Raw genomic sequence first — 23800 nt, 5'->3', positions numbered from 1 at the left:
TCCCCTAAGAATCTTACATGTTACAATGAGGTCTCCACTCATTCTTCTTACCTCCAATGAGTACAAGCCCAACCTTTCCTCATTAAAAACCTCTCTGTTCCCAGAATAAACCAAGTGAACCTTGTCTGGACTGTTTCCAATACCAGTATACCTTTCTTTAGATAAGGGGACCAAAACTGTTCATAGTGTTTGACCTGTGGTCTGACTAATGCCTTGCATTGTTTTAGCAAAACCTCCTGTTTTTATTCTCCATACCCTTTGAAATTAAAAGCCTACACTCCATTATCCCCCACCCAGCAGAAAGGGAAGATTTCAAGATCAATGTTACAATACACGATAGAGGATTTTTTTCTCTGAATAACACCAACATGTGCCCCATAATGAATGACAATTTAAAATCCCACAGTTGTCTAATTCATTGCAGATAACATAACTTTCAAAGCCAGCTCTATAATTCTCCACAAGGCCTCTCAGTAGCTGTTAAACTGCGGGTGTATGAGGACACCTAAGAGATTAATAAGTCACCTGCCTTAACAATAATCAATGCTGCTCTCGTTGTTCTGTTACAAATATGGCTTTGTTTTGGCTTATTTTCTTCACAGTTTTCGGTGAGCTTGACCATCCTATTCTTGGTACAGTTGGCGGTTGGAGTCCTGGGATTTGTCTACTCAGACAAGGTACATCCAGAGGGTACAAGAAAATAGTGTGTCCATCCCAAATCCAGGGATGGACTGACTTATATGGGCAGTCAAAGGTTTTCTGAGTGCCTTTGAGTTCCATAGCACTGTATTCCATGCCTCACGTTCTCTGTGTAAAATCTCATGCTCAATCTTTATTCTGCCTCAGCTCTCATCTGATAAAGAGGTCTTATAGTTTTGTTTCATCATACAAAGCTTTTGACCAAAATTGTGTCTTTCCTGATTCTTTTACCATCTATAATTGACAGAAGATTGAAAAAGAGAAAGTGAGGACTGCAGATGCTGGGGATCAGAGCTCAAAAATGTGTTGCTAGAAAAGCGCAGCAGGTCAGGCAGCATCAAAGGAGAAGGAAGGCTTATGCCCGAAACGTCGATTCTCCTTCTCCTTTGATGCTGCCTGACCTGCTGCGCTTTTCCAGCAACACACTTTTAAGAAGATTGAAAAGTCAGGCATTCTTTAGAAAAGAGAAGGCTGAGGTGGGTTTTAAAATGTTATCAAGGGTAAATGTGCAGACGATGTTTCCACTTGAGGGTGAGTCCACAACTAGGGGTGGTCATTGATAAGTGAGATGGCAAATTCTGGAGAAATGTCTTTGCCCAGAAAGTGATTAGAATGTGGACCCATTACCACAGTGAGTGGCTAGAGAGAATAATATAGATGCATTTAATGGGAAACTGAAGAAGGGAGAAGAAGATAATGTTAGATGAAGTAGTGATTGAAAGCATAAAGAGGGAGCATAAGCAGTTGCTTGGGGAATCGACCTGTTCCTGTTTTGCAAGTTCTAAGTATTTCAGTTCTATATGATGAGTCATCTTGTGATCAGACCAAACAACAACTAAGGAAAACATTCATCTTATATAGAATGAGTACGGATGCAGTGCTGCATGTGGGGCTATCACAGCAGAAGTCAGTCCTCTGCACATAAATGTACTTTCAGCAGGAATCCCTGGATGGGTGCACTGGCTGAAAGCTGCTAACCTTGGTGTTTTATACCAGGTATCAGCTGGCACCAGTTCACTGCATGCTCTCACGTGTATGCCAGTGAGTTGAAGGTTCAGTCCTATTCTGGGCTTTATCTACGCACTCTAGGATGGCATTTCAGTGAAATACTGAGGTATGGCAACCCTCAACTACCTGAAACAGCTGCTTGGACCTAGCAAAGAAACTTGGAAAATAGGAGGGCAAGGAAGCCATTTGGCCTTTCAAGCCTACTGTACCCATTCAATATCATCATGGCCGATCATTCAGTTCAGTCCCCTGTTCCCACTTTCTCCCCATATCCTTTGATCCCTTTAGCCCTAAGAACTATATCAACTCCTTCTTGAAAACATTCAATGTTTTGACATCAACTGCATTCTGTGGTAGCAAATTCCACTGGCTCCCCATTCTCTGGGTGAAGAAATTTCTCCTCATCCCAGTCCTAAATGGCCAACCCTGTATCTTTAAACTGTGACCCCTGGTTCTGGGCTCCCTGGTCATCAGGAACATATTTCCTGCATTTACCCTGCCTCGTCCGGATGCATTTTTACAGATTTCTATGAGAATCCCCCATTCATTCTTCTAACCTTCAGTGAACCTAATTGATCTGGTCTCTCTTCATCCTTCGTCATGCCAACCCAGGAATTAGTCTGGTAAACCTGATTTGGAAATATTTTATTTTTTTTCTCTAACTCAGCACATTGCAAACAAACCTCAGAGTTGGAGGAACCAAAATACATTTCTGGACTTGAGCACTTATTCTAAGATGACACATCTACGCAGCACTGAGGCAGTGCTACATTGCTGGATATGCCATGTTTTGGATGAGACATTAAATCATACTTTGAGATCCAAAAACTTAATTCAAAGAACAAGAGGAGTCTCCTGACATCCCTCAGGAGGAATATAATGATACAAACTAACTTAATGGCTGGAGGGAAGGGAGGAGGAAGATTACATCTGATGTATTGGTCTTCCCTTGTAACGCTCCTGTTCTTCAAAACAGAATCATGGCATAACTTTCTCTTTAATTTTCTTACTGGCCACAGAGGTTTCCAAGGCCTGTGCACAGCAGTGGTTTTGGGATCTGGAATTCTATGCTCAATTGGGATGTCAATGTGCGTTCACCGTACACGGAATATCAGAGGGCCTCTGTATAGGCAGAGCCAGGCAGCTTGGAGAACATTGCTGAGGGCAACAGGCAAAAACTCATAGTCATAGTTGAAATAACTCCAGAGGCTGGTATCTCAGCAAGTCACCCTTTATTTACACAAGCACAGGACTTGACACTGGTCCAGCTTCCTCAGAGTGAACAGAACCTCTGGCACTCCTGTTTATATCTGTCAGCCAGGGCTCCCTGATTGGACCAGATTAACAGCCCCAATCAAGGAACTCATATTCTTTGAGGTCCACCTGGCTGCCCTTGTTACAATCACTGCAGTAGTAATAGTGGCTTACAGCACAGGAAAAGGTCCTTCAGCCCATCAAGTCCATGCTAGGCAAAAACAAAAACCTAACTATTCTAATACTATTTTCCAGTACTTGGCCAAAACCTTGTATGCCATGGTGTCACAGATTACACCGATATATGTATTAAACGTTGCATGCAATTTAGTCTCATCTAAAAGATGACACTTAGAACATAGAAAAGTACAGCACAGCACAGGCCCTTCAGCCTACGATGTTGTGCCAAGAGATGAAGGGTGGTCACCATGCCTCAGGTGATGGGAAAGGTTGAGAAGGAGAGTCCTTCTTATTGACCTTTGGTTGGAGGATTTGAGCTATAGGGAGAGGTTGAATAAGTTGGGGCTGTTTTCCCTGGAGCATCGAAGGCTGAGGGGTGACCTTATAGAGATTTATAAAATCACGAGAGGCATGGATAGGATAAATAGACAAAGTCTTCTCCCGGGGTTGGGAGTCCAGAACTGGGGGGAATAGGTTTAGGGTGAGAGGGGAAAGATGTAAAAGAGACCTAAGGGGCAACGTTTTCCACACAGAGGGTGATACGTGCATGGAATGAGTTGCCAGAGGATGTGGTGGAGCCTAGTATAATTGCAATATTTAAAAGGCATTTGGATGGGTATATGAATAGGAAGGGTTTTGAGGGATATGGGCCAGGTGCTGGCAGGTGGGACTTGATTGGGTTGGGATATCTGGTTAGCATGGACAACTTGGACCGAAGGGTCTGTTTCTGTGCTGTACATCTCTATGGTGCAGGAATTGAACCTGTGCTGTTGGAATCACTTGCATTGCTTATCAACCATCCACCCATCTGAGCTAAACTAACCACTGACACTTCTGACAGTGTAGTATTCTCAAGAGCATTACACTGACAATGTCAGGTAAGTTATGTAGTTTAGTGTCTGGTACGGGCCTTGAATCCATGACATTCTGTCTCAGAGCTGAGAATCCCCCCCCCCCTGCCCCCTCTACTGAATCAGCTGATGTTGTGCATTGAGTTGAAGCTACAGAAGTCCCAGTCAGCTGGAGCAGCTGAAGAAGCTGCTGCAGAAATAAGATTAGATTAGATTCCCTACAATGTGGAAACAGGCCCTTCGGCCCAACAAGTCCACACCAACCCTCTGAAGAGTAACCCATCCAGACCCATTTCCCTCTGACTAATGCACCTAACAGTATGGGTAATTTAGCACAGCCAATTCACCTGACCCACACATCTTTGGACTGTGGGAGGAAACCCATGCAGACACAGGCAGAATGTGCAAACTCCACACAGCCAGTTGCCCGAGGTTGGAATCAAACCTGGGACCCTGGTGCTGTGAGGCAGCAGTGCTAACCACTGAGCCACCATGCCACCCTTAGTTAAAAATCACACAACACCTGGTTATAGTCCAACTTGGAAGCACTAGCTTTCGGAGGGCTGCTCCTTCACTTGGTTGTGGACTATAAAATCATAAGACACAGAATTTATAGCAAATGTTTGCAGTGTGATGTAACTGAAATAATATATTGAAAAATACTTGGAATGTTTGTTAATCTGTCATCTTTTAGAATGACCATGTTACTTTGAGTTCTTTCATATGTAAATCCCAGAACTTTTTTTTAAAAGTTGCATTCTCAAGTGAAATTTAACATTAACAGCCATGTCAGCTCAGATAATGCATTGAAAGTGTGAGGTTAAAGTCTGTCTGTCTGTGCCCCAATGATCAGACTGATTCTATTTCTAAAAAAGAAATTTTCAGAATCTTACATGGATTCATGCAGTTTTTGAGCAAAATAAAATGTAATTCCACAAATTCACTCCACAAACTTCATACATTTATATATGTGTGTGTGTGTGTGCATGTGAGTGTATGTGGGGGGGGGGGATGTGAATATCTATGAAAAGGTGTGTGTGCGTGGGTGTAAATGTGGGAGGTGTGTATGTGTGAGCATTTGAGAGAGAACTTGTATATAAGAGAGGGTCTGCGTGAATGTGTGTGTGTGTGTGTGAGTGAGAGAGAGAGAGAGAGAGAGAAGGAGTGTGTAGTGGGGTCACCTGTAGTGTGTCATGGACCCAAAGTCCCAATTGAGGCCATCCCCCAGGGGTACTGAACTTGGCTATCAGCCTCTGCTCGGCCACTTTGCATTGTTGCCTGTCCCGAAGTCTGCCTTGGAGGATGGCCACCTGAACGTCCAAGTCCAAATGTCCCAGACCTCTGAAGTGTTCTCTGACTGGGAGGGAACACTCCTGTCTGATGATTGTTGTGTGGTGTCCATTCTTTGATTGCTGTAGCCTCTGCTCGGTCTCGCCAATGTACCATGCCTCAGGGCATCCTTGCCTCCAGCGTATGAGATAGAAAACGTTGGCCAAGTCACATGAGTACCTGCCGTATAAATGGTGGGAAGTATCCCCACGTGTAATGGTGGTATCCATGTCGACACTCTAACACGTCTTGCCGTGGTTGCCATGACAGGGTTGTGTGGTGTTGTCCTGAAAGCTGGGCAATTTGCTGTGAACAATGATTTGTTTGAGGTTTGGCGGTTGTATAAAGGTGAGAAGTGGCGGCATGGGGAAGGTCTTGGCAAGGTGCTCATCCTCAGCACAGCAGAAATAATTGGAATTGCTGCTTCTTAGAATCAAAGGCACATCGACATAAGCCTGCATCAACTTTGAATGCTCTGTTTCATTGTATTTTCTTTCATCAATCTGATCTTGACCTTGTACCCTCCTTGTAGGCTGAAGACACAGTGAGTAAATTTATCAAGAAAGCCATTGTCCATTACAGGGATGACATTGACCTGCAGAATCTGATAGACTACATCCAGAGAGAGGTAATAGCTCCAACTACACTCGCTGAGATAACAGAATTGATCTTTGATACATTTCTGTTTGTGTGGTGTCTTATCTCGACCTTAATTGATTCACTGGGAGTGATTTCTACTTGCTGCTTCCCTGTTTCTCACATGAAAAGCAATGGTTGAAAACAGCCTATGTCACAGTCAGAGATTGTAAACTTCAAACAATGCCAGGCTGTATGAATATTTAGAAACAAGGAAACAAAGGAATCTACCCTTAAAACCTGAATGGTTCCTATCTCTGGTTTTGCTGCCCAACCAGGCTGATCTAGTCATTCTTCTGTGCTTGGTTTTGTTCTCCCTTGTGATTTACAATGTGAGCACTACAGAACCCATCATAGCTTCACAACCAACCCATATGATGGCACAACCTCAATAAGCTGTCTTTCTTCTCCAAAATGATATTGATTTCCCCAGTAAGGTGGTTTTTACCCCCAGTTTCTCTGTGTCGGCCACCAGGAGTAGCTCTTGAGCAGGTTACAGTGGCTGTACCATCTTGGAATCTAGTTTCACTACCTCTGACCCTCCCCCTCCCCGTCTCTGACCCTCCTCCTCCCCGTCTCTGACCCTCCTCCTCCTCCCCGTCTCTGACCCTCCCCCTCCCTGTCTCTGACCCTCCCCCTCCCCATCTCTGCCCCTCCTCATCCCCGTCCCTGACCTTCCTTCCCCTCATCTTTGACCATCTTTCTTGTTATCTTCAAATTTCCTTTGCCCCGTCTCCATCCCTCCTTCCACAGTCTCCTTACCTGACATGGCCTGCATGTGACTCTAGCTTCATAGTAATGTCTGTGACTTGAATCTACCCTCTCAAATGGCTCGACAGGCCACTCAGTTCAAGGTGAAGTAGGGATGGCAACAAATGCCAGAAAGACCTCAACCCATGAAAGAATAAAATATGTCCTAATCACCTCAATCCTGGTTGGAAATTGTGACTCTGTTATGTGCATTCCATTGTGCATGTCATAGAATCATAGAGATATACAGCATGAAAACAGACCCTTTGGTCCAACCTATCCATGCCAACCAGCTATCCCAACCTAATCTAGTCCCACCTGCCAGCACCTGGCCCATATCCCTCCAACCCTTCCTATTCATATACTCATCCAAATGCCTCTTAAATGTTGCAATTGTACCAGCCTCGACCACTTCCTCTGGCAGCTCATTCCATACACGTACCACCCTCTGTGTGAAAAAGTTGCCCCGTAGGTCTCTTTTATATCTTTCCCCTTTCACCCTAAACCTATGCCCTCTAGTTCTGGACTCCCCTACCCCAGGGAAAATACTTTGTCTATTTATCCTATCTATGCCTCTCATAATTGTGTAAACCTCTATAAGGTCATCCCTCAGCCTCTGAACTCCAGGGAAAACAGACCCAGCCTGTTCAACCTCTCCCTGTAGCTCAAATTCTCCAACCCTGGCAATATTCTTGTAAATCTTTTCTGAACCTTTTCAAGTTTCACAACACTTTTCCGATAGGAAGGAGACCAGAATTGCATGCAATATTCTAACAGTGGCCTAACCAATGTCCTGTACAGCCGCAACATGACCTCCCAACTCCTAAACTCAATACTCTGACTAACAAATGAAAGCATACCAAACGCCTTCTTCACTATCCTATCTACCTGCGACTCCACTTTCAAGGACCTATGAACCTGCACTCAAAGGTCTCTCTGTTCAGCAATACTCTCTAGGACCTTACCATTAAGTGTATAAAGTCCTGCTAAATTTTCTTTCCCAAAATGCAGCACCTCGCATTTATCTGAATTAAACTCCACCTGCCACTTCTCAGCCCATTGGCCCATCTGGTCAAGATCCTGTTGTAATCTGAGGTAACCCTCTTCGCTGTCCACCACACCTCCAATTGTGGTGTCATCTGCAAACTTGCTAACTGTACCTCTTATGCTCGCATCCAAATCATTTATGTAAATTGCAAAAAGTAGAGGGCCCAGCACCGATCCTTGTGGCACTCCACTGGTCACACGCCTCCAGTCTGAAAAACAAACCACCACCCTCTATCTTCTACCTTTGAGCCAGTTCTGTATCCAAATGGCTAGTTCTCCCTGTATTCCATGAGATCTAACCTTGCTCACTAGTCTCCCATGGGGAACCTTGTCAAATGCCTTACTGAAGTCCATATAGATCACATCTACCGCTCTGCCCTCATCACTCCTCTTTGTTGCTTCCTCAAAATAACATAATCAAGTTTGTGAGACATGATTTCCCACATACAAAGCCATGTTGACTATCCCTAATCAGTCCTTGCCTTTCCAAATACATGTACATCCTGTCCCTTCGGACTCCCTCCAACAACTTGCCCACCACCAATGTCAGGCTCGCTGGTCTTTAGTTCCCTGGCATGTCCTTACCATCCTTCTTAAACAGTGGCACCATGTTTGCCAACCTCCAGTCTTCCGTCACCTGTGACTATCGATGATACAAATATCTCAGCAAGAGGCCCAGCAATCACTTCTCCAGCTTCCCACAGAGTTCTAGGGTACACCTGATCAGGTCTTGGGGATTTATCCACCTTTACCCATTTCAAGACATCCAGCACTTCCTCCTCTGTAATATGGACAATTTGCAAGATGTCACCATCTATTTCCCTACAGTCTATGTCTTCCATATCCTTTTCCACAGTAAATACTGATGCAAAATACTCATTTAGTATCTCCCCCATTTTCTGCAGCTCCACACAATATCCTGATCTTTGAAGGGCCCTATTCTCTCCCTAGTTACCCTTTTGTCCTTAATGTATTTGTAAAAACCCTTTGGATTTTCCTTAATTCTATTTGCCAAAGCTATCTCATGTCCCCTTTTTGCCCTCCTGATTTCCCTCTTAAGTATACTCCTACTTCCTTTATACTCTTCTAAGAATTCACTCGATCTATCCTTACAAATGCTTCCTTTTTTTCTTAACCAAACCCTCAATTTCTTTAGTCATCCAGCATTCCCTATATCTACCAGCCTTCCCTTTCACCCTGACAGGAATATACTTTCTCTGGATTGTTATCTCATTTCTGAAGGCTTCCCATTTTCCAGCCGTCCCTTTACCTGCGAACATCTGCCTCCAATCAGCTTTCGAAAGTTCTTGCCTAATACTGTCAAAATTGGTCTTTCTCCAATTTAGAACTTCAACTTTTAGATCTGGTCTATCCTTTTCCATCACTATTTTAAAATGAATAGAATTATGGTCGCTGGCCCCAAAGTGCTCCACCACTGACACCTCAGTCACCTGCCCTGCCTTATTTCCCAAGAGTAGGTCAAGTTTTGCACCTTCTCTAGTAGGTACATCTACATACTGAATCAGAAAATAGTCTTGTACACACTTAAGAAATTCCTGTCCATCTAAACCCTTAACACTATGGCAGTCCCAGTCTATGTTTGGAAAGTTAAAGTCCCCTACCATGACCACTCTATTATTCTTACAAATAGCTGAGATCTCCTTACAAGTTTGTTTCTCAATTTCCCTCTGACTATTAGGGGTCTATAATACAATCCCAATAAGGTGATCATCCCTTTCTTATTTCTCAGTTCCACCCAAATAACTTCCCTGGATGTATTTCCGGGAATATCCTCCCTCAGCACAGCTGTAATGCTATCTCTTATCAAAAATGCCACTCCCCCTCCTCTCTTGCCTCCCTTTCTATCCTTCCTGTAGTATTTGTATCCTGGAACATTAAGGTGCCAGTCCTGCCCATCCCTGAGCCATGTTTCTGTAATTGCTATGATATCCCAGTCCCACGTTTCTAACCTGAGTTCATCTGCCTTCCCAGTTAGGCTCCTTGCATTGAAATAAATGCAGTTTAATTTATTAGTCCTACCTTGTCCCTGCCTGCCCTGACTGTTTGACTCACTTTTGTTCTCGACTGTACCAGTCTCAGATTGATCTCTTTCCTCACTATCTGGGTCCCACCCCCCCCACCTTACCAGTTTAAATCCTCCCGAGCAGCTCCAGCAAATCTCCCTGCAAGTATATTAGTCCCCTTCCAATTCAAGTGCAATCTGTCCTTCTTGTACAGGTCACTTCTACCCCAAAAGAGATTCCAATGATCCAAAAATGTGAATCCTTCCCCCATACACCAACTCCTCAGCCGTGCATTCACCTGCTCTATCCTCCTATTCCTGCCCTCATAGCTCTAGCTCGTAGCACTGGGAGTAATCCCGATATTACTCTCGAGGACCTCCTTTTTAAATTTCTGCCTAACTCTCTGTCATCTCCCTTCAGAATCTCAACCTCTTCCCTTCCCATGTCGTTGGTTACAATGTGGACAATGAATTCTTGCTGGCCTCTCTCCCCCGTGAGAACATTCTACACCATCTCTGAAACATCCTTGACCCAGGCACCAGGGAAGCAACACACCATCCTCAGTGCTTGGGAGCCTCCTGTGAAGCGCTTCTGTGCTGTTTCCTCCGGCATTTATAGTGGCCTGTCTCTGCCGCTTCCGGTTGTCAGTTCCAGCTGTCTGCTGAAGTGGCCGGAACAACCAGAAGCGGCAGAGACAGGCCACTATAAATGCCGGAGGAAACATCACAGAAGCGCTTCACAGGAGGCTCCCAAGCACTGAGGATGTCACCTAGACAGGGGACGAAACATTTGCAAGACAAATTCCCAGCTCGGCGAACAGAACCACAACGAGCACCCGAGCTACAAATCTTCTCACAAACTTTGAGCACCATTCTGCTTTTTCACTGCTGGCCACAGAAACATCTGTCTGTACCTCGGACTAGAGAATCCCCTGACATAATTGATCTCTTTGAACCCGACGTACCCCTCATTGCATTAGAGCCAGTCTCAATACCAGAAACCTGGCAGTTCATGCTACGTTCCCCTGAGAATCCATCACCCCCTACATTTTCCACAACTGCATACCTGCTTGAAATGGGTATATCCACAAAAGACTCCTGCACTAGCTGCCTACCTCTCATACCTTTCCTGGAGTTAACCTGTCTATGTGACTGTATCTGAGACTTTTCCCCCTTCCTATAACTGCCATCCATCACATACTGTTGCTGTTGCAAATTCCTCATCGCTTCTAACTGTCCCTCCAGCTGATGCATTCGATCTGATTAGATTCGCAGCCAACAGCATTTATAGCAGATATAATCTGCAGTAACACTTAAACTCTCTTTAAACTCCCACATCTGACAAGAAGTACATAAGACCATAAGACCATAAGACATAGGAGTGGAAGTAAGGCCATTCTGCCCATCGAGTCCACTCCGCCATTTAATCATGGTTGATGGGCATTTCAACTCCACTTACCCGCATTCTCCCCGTAGCCCTTAATTCCTTGTGACATCAAGAATTTATCAATCTCTGCCGTGAAGACATTTAGCGTCCCGGCCTCCACTGCACTCCGCGGCAATGAATTCCACAGGCCCACCACTCTCAGGCTAAAGAAAAGACTCCGCATTTCTGTTCTGAATTGACCCCCTCTAATTCTAAGGCTGTGCCCACGGGTCCTAGTCTCCCTGCCTAACGGAAACAATTTCTTAGCGTCCACCCTTTCCAAGCCATGCATTATCTTGTAAGTTTCTATTAGATCTCCCCTTAACCTTCTAAACTCCAATGAGTACAATCTCAGGATCCTCAGCCGTTCCTCATATGTTAGACCTACCATTCCAGGGATCATCCATGTGAATCTCCGCTGGACACGCTCCAGTGCCAGTATGTCCCTCCTGAGGTGTGGGGCCCAAAGCTGGACACAGTACTCCAAATGGGGCCTAACCAGAGCTTTATAAAGTCTCAGTAGCACAATGGTGCTTTTATATTCCAACCCTCTTGAGATAAATGACAACATTGCATTCGCTTTCTTAATCACAGACTCAACCTGCATGTTTACCTTTAGAGAATCCTCGACTAGCACTCCCAGATCCCTTTGTACTTTGGCTTTATGAATTTTTTCACCGTTTAGAAAGTAGTCCATGCTTGTATTCTTTTTACTAAGTGCAGGACCTCGCATTTGCTCACATTGAACTTCATCAGCCATTTCCTGGACCACTCTCCCAAACTGTCTAGATCCTTCTGCAGCCTCCCCACTTCCTCAGTACTACCTGCCTGTCCACCTATCTTCGTATCATCAGCAAACTTCACTAGAATGCCCCCAGTCCCTTCATCCAGATCATTAATATATAACGTGAACAGCTGCGGCCCCAACACTGAACCCTGTGGGACACCGCTTGTCACTGGCTGCCATTCCGATAAAGAGCCTCTTATCCCAACTCTCTGTCTTCTGTCAGACAGCCAATCCTCAATCCATACCAGTAGCTCACCTCGAATACCATTGGCCCTCACCTTCCTCAGCAGCCTCCCGTGTGGCACCTTATCAAAGGCCTTTTGGAAGTCTAGATAGACCACATCCACTGGGTTTCCCTGGTCTAACCTACTTGTCACCTCTTCAAAGAATTCTAACAGGTTTGTCAGGCACGACCTTCCCTTAGTAAATCCATGTTGACTTGTTCTAATCCGACCTTGCTCTTCCAAGAATTTAGAAACCTCATCCTTAACGATGGATTCTAGAATTTTACCAACAACCGAGGTTAGGCTAATTGGCCTATAATTTTCCATCTTTTGTCTTGATCCTTTCTTGAACAATGGGGTTACAACAGCGATTTTCCAATCATCCGGGACTTTCCCGGACTCCAGTGACTTTTGAAAGATCTCAACCAACGCCTCCGCTATTTCCTCAGCCACCTCCCTCAGAACTCTAGGATGTAGCCCATCGGGGCCAGGAGATTTGTCAATTTTAAGACCTTTTAGCTTTTCTAGCACTATCTCTTTTGTAATGGCAACCATACTCAACTCAGCCCCCTGACTCCCTTTAATTGTTGGGATATTACTCATGTCTTCCACTGTGAAGACTGACACAAAGTACTTATTAAGTTCTCCAGCTATTTCCTTATCTCCCATCACTAGGCTTCCAGCATCAGTTTGAAGTGGCCCAAGGTCTACTTTTGCCTGTCGTTTGTTTCTTATGTATTGAAAGAAACTTTTACTATCATTTCTAATATTACTGGCTAGCCTACCTTCATACTTGATCCGCTCCTTCCTTATTTATCTCTTTGTTATCCTCTGTTTGTTTTTGTAGCCTTCCCAATCTTCTGATTTCCCACTGCTCTTGGCCACTATATAGGATCTCTCTTTCTATTTGATACATTTCCTGACTTCCTTTGTCAGCCATGGCTGTCTAATCCCTCCCCGGATAATCTTTCTTTTCTTGGGGATGAACCTCTGTACTGTGTCCTCAATTATACCCACAAACTCCTACCATTTTTACTCTACTGTCTTCCCTGCTCGGCTCTGCTTCCAGTCGATTTGCGTCAGTTCCTCTCTCATGCCCTCATAATTACCTTTGTTTAACTGTAACACCATTACATCCGATTTTGCCTTCTCTCTTTCAAACTGCAGACTGAACTCTACCATATTATGATTGCTGCTTCCAAAGTGTTCCCTTACTTTAAAATCTTTTATAAAGTCTGGTTCATTACACAGCACTAGGTCCAAAATAGCCTGCTCCCTTGTGGGCTCCATGACAAGCTGTTCCAGAAAGCCATCCTGTAAGCATTCCAAAAATTCCCTTTCTTTGGATCCACTGGCAAAATTATTTACCCAGTCCACCTGCATATTGAAGTCTCCCATGATCACTGTGACCTTGCCTTTCTGACATGCCTTTTCTATTTCCCGGTACATGTTGCTCCTCTGGTCCTGACCCCTGTTAGGAGGTCTGTATACAACTCCCATTATGGTTTTTTTTCCTCAATTCCACCCACACAGACTCCACATCATCCGACCCTATGTCATTTAGTGCCATAGATTTAATTTTGTTCTTAACTAACAAGGCCACCCGCCCCCTCTGCCCACCTCCCTGTCTTTTCGATAAGTTGAAAATCCTTGGATGTTTAACTGCCAGTCCTGACCCCCCTGTAACCATGTTTCTGTGATGCCTACCACATCATAATCATTCACGATGATCCGTGCCATTAGTTCATCTGTTTTGTTACGAATGCTACGAGCATTCAGGTAAAGTGCCTTAATGCTAACATTCTTATCATTAGAGATATTGGAAGTCATAAGATGTCCTAAATTATCCTTCCTTTTTGTTGCATTCCTAATCTGCCTCAAGGTTAAATCCACCTGCATACATGCCATCCTCCTGCTTATCTTTCCATTTAACTCCATACTCCCTGTCGCTTTCACTTTCCCTTTCCCCCAACTCAGAAGTTTAAAGTCCTACTGCCCACCCTATTTATCCTCTTCGCTAGAACATTGGTACCTGATCAGTTCAGGTGGAGACTGTCCCAACGGTACAGATCCCCCCAGTTCCAAAACTGATGCCAATGCCCCATGAAGTGGAATCCCTCTTTCCCACAGCAATCCCTTAGCCACGTGTTTACTTCCCTAATTTTCTTATCCCTATGCCAATTGGCACGTGGCTCGGGCAGTAATCCGGAGATTATGACCCTTGAGGACCTGTACTTCGATTTCCTTCCTAGTGCTTGATAATCCCCAAACAGGTCCTCCACCCTAGCTTTGCCTATGTTGTTAGTCCCAACGTGGACCACAACAACTGGATCCTCCCCCTCCCGCTCCAATATCCTTTCAAGCTGGTCGGAGATGTCCCGCACCCTGGCACCAGGCAGGCAACACACCATGCGAGACTCCTGATCCGGCTCACAAAGGATACTATCTGTCCCCCTAATTATAGAATCCCCTATAACAATTACTTGTCTATTAGCTCCCCCCTCTTGAATGGCCTTCTGCACCATGGTGCTGTGATCAGCTGGCTCATCCTGTCCAGAGCCCTTTTCCTCATCCGTACAGGGAGCAAGAATCTTATACCTGTTAGACAAGGTCAAGGGCTGAGGCTCCTGCACTCCTGAACTCAGGTTCCCCCTACCTGCCTCACTTACAGTCACACTCTGATGAGCCTGATCACTAGCTGAATGTGAATTACTTAATCTCCCAGGTGTGACTGCCTCCTGAAACAAAGTGTCCAGGTAACTCTCCCCCTCCCGGATGTGCCGCAGTGTTTGAAGCTCAGATTCCAGATTATCAATTCTGATCCGGAGTTCTTCCAGCAACCAACACTTGCTGCAGATGTGGTCACTGCCGTTCACAATGGGATCAGCCAGCTCCCACATCATACAGCTATAGCACACCACCTTCCCAGACATCTCTGCTTAGTTAATTACTTTATTACTTTGTATAGGTTTGAGTTAAAATACTTTCTGATACCTCTCTGCTATAATCTTTTTCTAAAAACCAATTAATAGATAAACTATAAAAAGTAAATTTTTAAGCATTCACCGATAAAAAAATAGAAAATCCTTACCTTAACAAACCCGAGTCCTATTTTTGGTTAGAGGAGGGTGGGAGACACAACACGTGTAGTGTCTTGGGTTCAGCCACTGCCCAGATATATTACTGGCAGTCCCCTGGTCATTGCTCCCGCTCTTCCTACTAATTAACTAGGTTAGAGGAGGAGGGCGGGTGGGAGACACTACGGTAGTAGAGTCTCGGGTTTAGCCGCCTTGCTGATATATATGGTCACTGCTTTCCTTCCCGGCTGCCCCTCCGGTCCACGTCACTTCCTCCGTTGCTCCCACTCCTTCTCAGCTGCTGCTCGCACTTAAAATGGCCGTTGGCGTCGAAGGGTGAGTATTTATACTCACTGCTTACCTTCCCGGCTACCCCTCTGGTCTCCATCACTTCCTCCACTGCTCCCGCTCCTTCTGTGAAAGAGAAAACGACCGCTGCCCGCTACTGGTAAGTAATTTTAATAAAAACTGCCTTACCTTATCTGCAGTCTTCCAAGTTCGTCCTACCTCCGCTGCTGCTCGCACTACATATCTCTCCATATGAAGGCCATTTTTGTTCCATCACAATCTACAGACCCAGAAAATAACACCATCTTATTCCTCTACAAACACTGCCCCAGGTTAAATTACTAGTTATGGCTTATATTTTAAGTTTAATCAAGAGACATATCTCCAAAAACATATAATCAAGAAAGAACCCACTCTACTCACTACTGCAGATTCTCTGTAGGCCACATTTAAAACAATGATTAACTTATCTGATTCCGTGCTGTGAAATTCGCCCAACAGTTCCTCCAAGATTAGTTGTGAATTTCACTGTTTGTTAATTTTCCCAGATGCACTCCGATGTCTAGCGACACATGAATTCAAACAGTAAAGGCAGTAGCTGTGCATGTTTTCTCTCTCTCTCTCTCTCTCCCGCAATGACCTCCTTTGTCTGTTCATCTCCCTTTTAAAACTGCTATTATTTTGACTTTTTTTTCCAAAGTTCCAAAACAATGCAACAGCATATAAAACAATAATTGCTACTCCTGGAATTTGAGGAAATCACCTCCAGCACCTAAAATATCTCAAAAAAAAGGAACAGCTGTTGCAGCCAGAAATTTTTCCTGTCCTCCATCTTGGATTACCCAGAATCCTGTATGTTATAATGCTTTTAACTTGCAGATTCTATAATGTCTGTTTAATATAGATACATATTTATAATATATTCACAAAGAAACGTTTATTGAAATAGTGTTAATGATGATCTTAATATAATGGGCACCCTGTAAAATCTTTCTTCCTTTACCTTCTTGCAGTTTCAATGCTGTGGTTGGAACAGCTACAAAGATTGGTCAAAAAACATGTATTTCAACTGTACCCCGACCAATCCCAGCCCCGAACGCTGTGGTGTGCCTTACTCCTGCTGTACACTGATACCTGGTGAGGTAAGCCATTCGAAATATTGGATTTGCTTTATTTATTGTCATGTGTATATTGTTACAAAATACGGTGAAAATGGTGTCGTCACTGTCTGGCGCCATCGTAAAACACAGAAAAGTAAACAAAACACAGAATAAAAGGCAGAAAAATGAAGAAGTAAAGAAAATATGCAGTGTTTTTGTTAAAAAAAGTTTTAAACCCATCTTCCAGGTACCAGGTGTTCCTGGGGTTGGATTCTTGAGGCTGACTGCCCTATTTTGCCTCCGTTATTATCTAGGCACGAGTTTAAAGAATTATTCTGTTGATAGGTCACAGACTGAAATGTTAACTCTGTTGCTGTCCACAGATACTGTGTGACCCACTAATTGCTTGTGGCTTTTTCTGTTTCAGTTTGCCAGCAATCGCAGTTTTGCTTTTGTATATTTTTAATCAAAACATCATAATTGTTATGACACACTCTCTGGAGCAAGTGGGACACTACCACTGTGCCAAAGGAACATGTTTTGCTTTTACACTGGACTTGATTTAGATGTTAGGTGCTTGAATTGGATAAAAGTTTATTTCTGCAGTTTTGATGATTCTGACTTTGTAACTCCAAAGTGACCAGTGGATTGAAATACTACATGCATGAGAATGGCATTTTTCCAATGTCAGCTCCTGTTTTATAGACATTAACCTGTTCAAGTGTACCTGAGGTTAGCAATGCCTGCTGGGAAATCTGCCCTCTTACCCCCATTCTCTGGCTGGGGTCCCTAAGGCATGCCACTGTGCAAATGTCTACCACCTACTTTATTTGTTCCTTATCATCTCCCTTTGCCTTCAGTCAGTGATCAATACAATGTGTGGTTTTGGGAAACAATCGCTAAACCAACTGGAAGCCTCTAAATTCCTGCACCCGGTGGGCTGTGCTGACAAGGCAGCGATCTGGATAGAGAGTCATCTGCTGCTGGTGGGAGGCATTGTGCTTGGGCTGGCACTGCCACAGGTAGGCACTCTTAGTATGGATAGGACCATTCATATATAGGTGCATGTATCTGTATGTATCCAGCTGCCTGTGCCTATATTTCTCCGTCTCTGCTTGAGCCATGATTCGTGCAGGTATAAACAGCAAATATCTCAGAGACTGATTGAAGTATTTGTGTTCAGATTAGCCTGGGCTGCTGGTAGGAGGGGGGAGAGAGGAATGATGGGAGACAGCATAAAGGGACCAGTTATTACAACAGCTGGGACCAGCAGGAAGGAAACAGCACAACTCATAGAAAACTAGGAGCAAGAGTAGGTAATTTGTCCCTTTGAGCCTGCTCTGCTTTTCAATATGATCATGGCTGATTCTCTATCTCTATCCCGCTTCCTTCCCACACCCTTTGATGCCTTTAATATCTAAAACAATTATCAATCTTTTCCTTAAATATATTCAGTGAGTTTGCCTCCATAGCTTTCTGTGGGAGAGAATTGTAGAGACTCACCGCCCATTGAGTGCTGAACGTTTTCCTCATTTCAGTCCAAAATAGTCTACTTCATATCCTGGCACTGTGACCCCTGGTTCTAGACTCCCCAACCTGGGAAAACATCCTTCCTGGATCTAGTCTGTTAAACCTTTCTACCTTTCTATCAGATTTCCTCTCATCCTTCTAAACTCTGGTGAAGGTCCATTCCAACCAATCGCTCTTCATAACACAGTCCTGGCATTTTCAGGTATCAGCCCAGTGAACCTCCCTTGATGGAATATAATATATGTATATGTTCACTGTGGCAATTCCCCAGCCTCCAAGCCCCAGTGAGCTATCTAACACCAGTAAGCTATGAGTAACCAGGATACTTTGCATCCCTTGTCAAACCATTAAATCCCAGAAGACTATCAAATTCCCACGAATCTCTTATGCTTTAAGCAAGTGTTCATATCCTCAAATAATATTCAATCTCCAGGAACCTCCTGAACCCCCAGGAAACGACAAATCCTTTGTAATCCTGTGGTCCCCTCAGAAAGCCCCAGACCCCTCGTAAATGCCTACAGCTTTTAGGACATGTTGAACTTACAGGAAACTATCGTTCAGGAATTCTCAGACCCCTCTTTCATCCAGGAAACGTCGAACCCCACAGAAAGTCTCACATCTCCCGGAAACTCTCACACCTCCAGGAAATTCTCATACCCCCAGCCCCCTCCACCCCACACCAAAGACCCTCACATCCTCAGGAAACTCACGCATCTCAAAAAAATTGGAAATCCATAGAACCTTCCAATTCTAGGGGATGTTCCTAAAGCCCCAGGACCTCCTCCCCAGTATACAGGGCCAGGCTTAACGACTCAGTAAGGACAACAAGGGAGACCTACATGTAACCTTAAAATGCATTGAGGTGACTTAGTTGCAGCAATGAGCATGTGTAAGGTGAATAGGTGAAGTTGCTGAAATTGTATTTTTTTCAGGAAATTAAGTACTTCTCTGATCTGTCATTGCAGATCGGAGGGATTGTGCTGTCTCGAATGCTGATTGGACAGATCAAAGAGGAGATTAAATCAATATAATGACTGGAGCCTTGTCTATGGGAAACAAACCAAAGGCAGTGTCATTTGCTGAGCCTTAGCCAAGAATCAAAGATGCCAAACTGGCTGAAAGAACATTCAAGACCTTTTTTTATGAGAAATGCTGTTCTTTTATTTCTGATCAACTGAAATGGAGGAATCCAAGATGGTGCATTGTCAGTTTCTCTCCTCATCTTTCACCTGCATCACTAAGAGTTGAACAGAGCACATACTGAGGATCACAAGGAGCACTGCAGTCAGCTGCGTTCTCAGCCAACATCCCCTTTCCCACAATTGGTTTTGAGGCAACTATTTGAGTGATTCAGCGTGTCAGCACAAGGTCAAAAAAATTGAGAACAATTTCATAATTTCCAACATAGATTTCACATTACGAAAGCATGACTAAACAGCTGATATATTTATCAGGCTAGTTCTGCAGTGTAATTCACCCAATGCTGATCTGAAAAGATAGGCAGTAAAAACTGCTGTCTCCAAATTATTGCAATAGCCTACAACTTAGCAGTGAAGAGAAGGTACATAATATACACACCATTCTGGTTTTATCTGGTGTTTCTCCTCTTCCATCTTATCTCTTATGCCCACCCCACTCCCACACTCCTCTACCCTGCTCCTACATATTGACAGTGCAGTCCCTTTGATTCTTACTCTGCTCCCACAGTGACGTGTGACAGGTGATGTGACCCTTGACTTCCAATTCCTCACCTTCACCTGATGATTACAGACATGCACTTTGCTGCAGGCATGGAATTAACAAGGAATGAACTAACCAGTCACTAGGGAGCAGCTAGAAATGGGACCCTGATATGACTATGTTTTCCACCACTCAGCTGGGATAAATGTGCTGGCAATTGAACCCCAATGTTCCACAAACCATCACAAACATGGACCTACTTAAATAATCCACCAAGGTGATCAATTTCCATGCTAGCTGTTATTCAGGACAGAAGTAATTCCATAATAAATAGGAACAGGAGTAGGCCATTCGGCCCCTCAAGCCTGCTATGCCATTCAATAGAACCAAGGCTGATCCAACATTCCTCACATCCATTTTACTGTCTTGTCTGCTTAACTTTTGATTCCTCTAATGATCAAGAATCTGTCTATATCAGCCCTAAATATGCACAAGGATTCTGCCCACACAGTTCTCTGTGGCAAGGGGTTCCAAAGACTCTCAACCCCCGAGAGAAGAAATTCCTCCTTGTCTCTGTCTTAAATTGGCATCCCTTTATTCTTAGACTATGCCCTCTGGTCCTAGACTCTCCCATGAAGGGAAATGTCTTCTCAGTATTTACCCTACCAGGCCCCTTATTAATCCGATAGGTTTTAATGAGATCAACTCACCTTCTTCTAAACTCCAAGGAGGGGAATCCCAACCTCTTCAATTCCTCCGTACTGGAGAATCATCTGAATGAACTTCTGCTGAAATGCCTCCAATGAAACAATTATCTTACCTTAAATACGGGGACCAAAACTGCTCACAGTAGAGTAGTGGAGACAGAGTTGTACAGCATGGAAACAGACCCTTTGCTGTTGTGGTTCTGTTTGCCGAGCTGAGAATTTGTGTTGCAGACGTTTCGTCCCCTGTCTAGGTGACATCCTCAGTGCTTGGGAGCCTCCTGTGAAGCGTTTCTGTGATCTTTCCTCCGGCATTTATAGTGATTTGTCTCTGCCACTTCCGGTTGTCAGTTCCAGCTGTCCACTGCAGTGGTCGGTATATTGGGTCCAGGTCAATGTGCTTATTGACTGAATCTGTGGATGAGTGCCATGCTTCTAGGAATTCCCTGGCTGTTCTCTGTTTGGCTTGTCCTATAATAGTAGTGTTGTCCCAGTCGAATTCATGTTGCTAGTCATCTGTGTATGTGGCTACTAAGGATAGCTGGTCGTGGCTAGCCACAAAACGACACAACCAGCTATCCTCAGTAGCCACACACACAGATGACAAGCAACATGAATTTGACTGGGACAACACTACTATTATAGGACAAGCCAAACAGAGAACAGCCAGGGAATTCCTAGAGGCATGGCACTCATCCACAGATTCAATCAATAAGCACATCGACTTGGACCCAATATACCGGCCACTGCAACGGACAGCTGGAACTGACAACCGGAAGCGGCAGGTACAAATCACTATAAATGCCGGAGGGAACATCACAGAAGCGCTTCACAGGAGGCTCCCAAGCACTGAGGATGTCACCTAGACAGGGGACGAAACGTCTGCAACACAAATTCCCAGCTCAGCGAACAGAACCACAACAACGAGCACCTGAGCTACAAATCTTCTCACAAACTTTGAACACCCTTTGCTCCCATTTAGCTATTCCCACCAGATATCCTAAATTAATCTGGTCCCATTTGTCAGCATTTGGTCCATATCCCTCTAAACCCTTCCTATTCATATACCCATCTAGATGCCTTTTAAATATTGTAATTGTACCGGCCTCTACCACTTCCTTTGGCAGCTCATTCCATACAGGCACCACCCTCTGGGTGAAAACGTATCCCTTAGGTCCCTTTTAAATCTTTCCCCTCCCACTTTAAACCTATGCCTCTAGTTTTGAATTCCACTACCCTGGGGAAAAGACCCTATCCATGCCCCTTATGATTTTGTAAACCTCTATAAGATCACTCCTCAGCCTCCGATGCTCCAGGGAAAACAGCCCCAGCTTATTCAGCCTCTCCCTATAACTCAAACCCTCCAGCCCTGGCAACATCCTTGTAAATCTTTTCTGAACCCTTTCAAGTTTAAAACCAGGTTTGGTTGTTAACAGGAAAATAACTCAATTTATCATAAACAAAGTTATTCTTCAATAAATGGAGAGAGAAAAAGATCACTGGAGTCTTAAACAATGCCCTATAGAAAAACCTCAACACACACACCCACAGAAACACAAATACACAAACACACAGACACAGGCGCACATACACACACGCATGCACACACACACACACACACAAATAAGACAAGCCAAAGACAGATGGTTCAACAAACAATCTCACGGATAGAAATATAAAGACAGAGAAATCAGATTTTGTAGATCCAAAGTTCAGAACACAAGGTGGAGAGTTATTTCTCACAGTTCTTTTTACTCTAGTATTGATGACATGAGTCAGGAGGTCTTAGGTCTTTTCTTGTGTTAGAATTTTTGTGACTGTCTAGCTAGGTATGTTATCATTTCACACACACACACAGACAGAAGAGGAAGTGAGGTGTTTCCAGTTTGCTGGCTCTGCATGTTTCTGGCTTCACTGCCCACAAAGCTCTGTAACAAACTGCAGCTGGACTGAATTGAGGGCTGTCTTCAGACCTTTTTCCTGAACTCATAGGCTCCTTATTGTCTCAATAATGTAGCAAGCTCTCTGCTCCAAAGCAACTTAGTCTTTATGGCTAAAATTATGCACCACTGGATTGGTAAATTGCAAACTCCTGTTGGTAGTTTAGCTCTAAAGCAGTGTCCAACTTCCATTGCAGTATTGCCCACCAAAGAAAAATGTGATCCCTTAAACCCCCTTGCTTAGGGTTGCTGGGTTTTGCATTAGATCAAGGGAGAACAGCTAATGTCAGCTGAGGCTCAGTGGGTTGTGTTCTAGACTGGTGTCAGAGGTTTGGGGTTCAAACCCCACACCTGAGACAGCGCTGTACTAAGAGAATACTGCACTGTAAAGGAAGTTAGTTTTTAAATAAGACTTTTTAAATCATGTAACCTCTCAGGTGAATTTAAAGATCCCATGGCACCATCTGAAAGGAGAGTTGTCCTTCAATCAACATTAATGAAGTAGATTATGTGGTCATTATCATTGCTTTTTCTGGGAGCTTGCTCAATTTAGCTGCTCTGCTTCCAACCTTACATTTCCTTGGCTGTAAAACACTTTACAGCATCCTGATGTCCTGAAAGGTGCTATAGAAATGCAAATTTTGTATTTAGTTCAGTACAAATTGAAGAAATGAAGGTGAAGTCTATGCATCTTAGTGCAAGTGTCTGGCAAATCATTAACAGCCTCTGAGATCATTCAAAGAGGGAACCCGTTGCTAATTAACCACAGGGAGAAAAAATACCACAGGTTAATCAGCACCTGAAAGTGAAAGATAAGTTAATGTTTTGGGAATGTCCTTTCAACAGAAGAAACTACACGGAACCTCCAGCATTTTCTGCAATTTCCAAATTACAGATTTCAGCTACACATTTTCTTTAGCCTCTGCCACATCAAGCTCTTAATTATAATTCTATACTTCCCTGAAAAGTTGGACAACATTTGGCATTTAAAGAAGGAACCGTGTCTCCCGAGGACAAAACATGTCAATCACACTAAATCAGACACCATTGGGATTTTACTAAGACTAGTAGAGAAATAGTGCTATCAGTAAATGAATTTCATTTAATAGAATCATAGAATCCCTACAGTGTGGAAGCAGGGCATTCAGCCCATTGAGCTGACACTGACCCTCCAAAGAACATCCCACCCAGGCCCATCCACCTATAAATCCCTGTAAACCTGGATTTCCCATGGCCAATCCATCTGGCCTGCACATCTTTGGACTGC

General features: G+C 44.0%; 1 protein-coding gene across 5 annotated transcripts in view; it reads left to right on the top strand.

The window, feature by feature from the left end:
- Positions 1 to 20891, top strand: part of tspan33b (tetraspanin 33b) — a 68313-nt gene extending 47422 nt beyond the window's left edge. For 3 of the 5 annotated variants that reach the window (XM_072580412.1, XM_072580411.1, XM_072580413.1), the window contains 5 exons: positions 603 to 677; positions 5854 to 5949; positions 16593 to 16721; positions 17540 to 17701; positions 19175 to 20891. In XM_072580412.1, coding sequence (XP_072436513.1) covers positions 603 to 677; positions 5854 to 5949; positions 16593 to 16721; positions 17540 to 17701; positions 19175 to 19240 — 528 coding nt within the window. In that variant the 3' untranslated portion in view covers positions 19241 to 20891. The remainder of the gene's footprint in view (positions 1 to 602; positions 678 to 5853; positions 5950 to 16592; positions 16722 to 17539; positions 17702 to 19174) is intronic. The other 2 variants (XM_072580414.1, XM_072580415.1) reach the window with 1 other exon arrangement.
- Positions 20892 to 23800: the final 2909 nt, after the last annotated feature.

This window comes from Chiloscyllium punctatum, chromosome 11, assembly GCF_047496795.1.
Source record: "Chiloscyllium punctatum isolate Juve2018m chromosome 11, sChiPun1.3, whole genome shotgun sequence".
NCBI classification, from domain to species: domain Eukaryota; kingdom Metazoa; phylum Chordata; class Chondrichthyes; order Orectolobiformes; family Hemiscylliidae; genus Chiloscyllium; species Chiloscyllium punctatum.
This window is presented reverse-complemented; position numbering and strand designations above follow the sequence as displayed.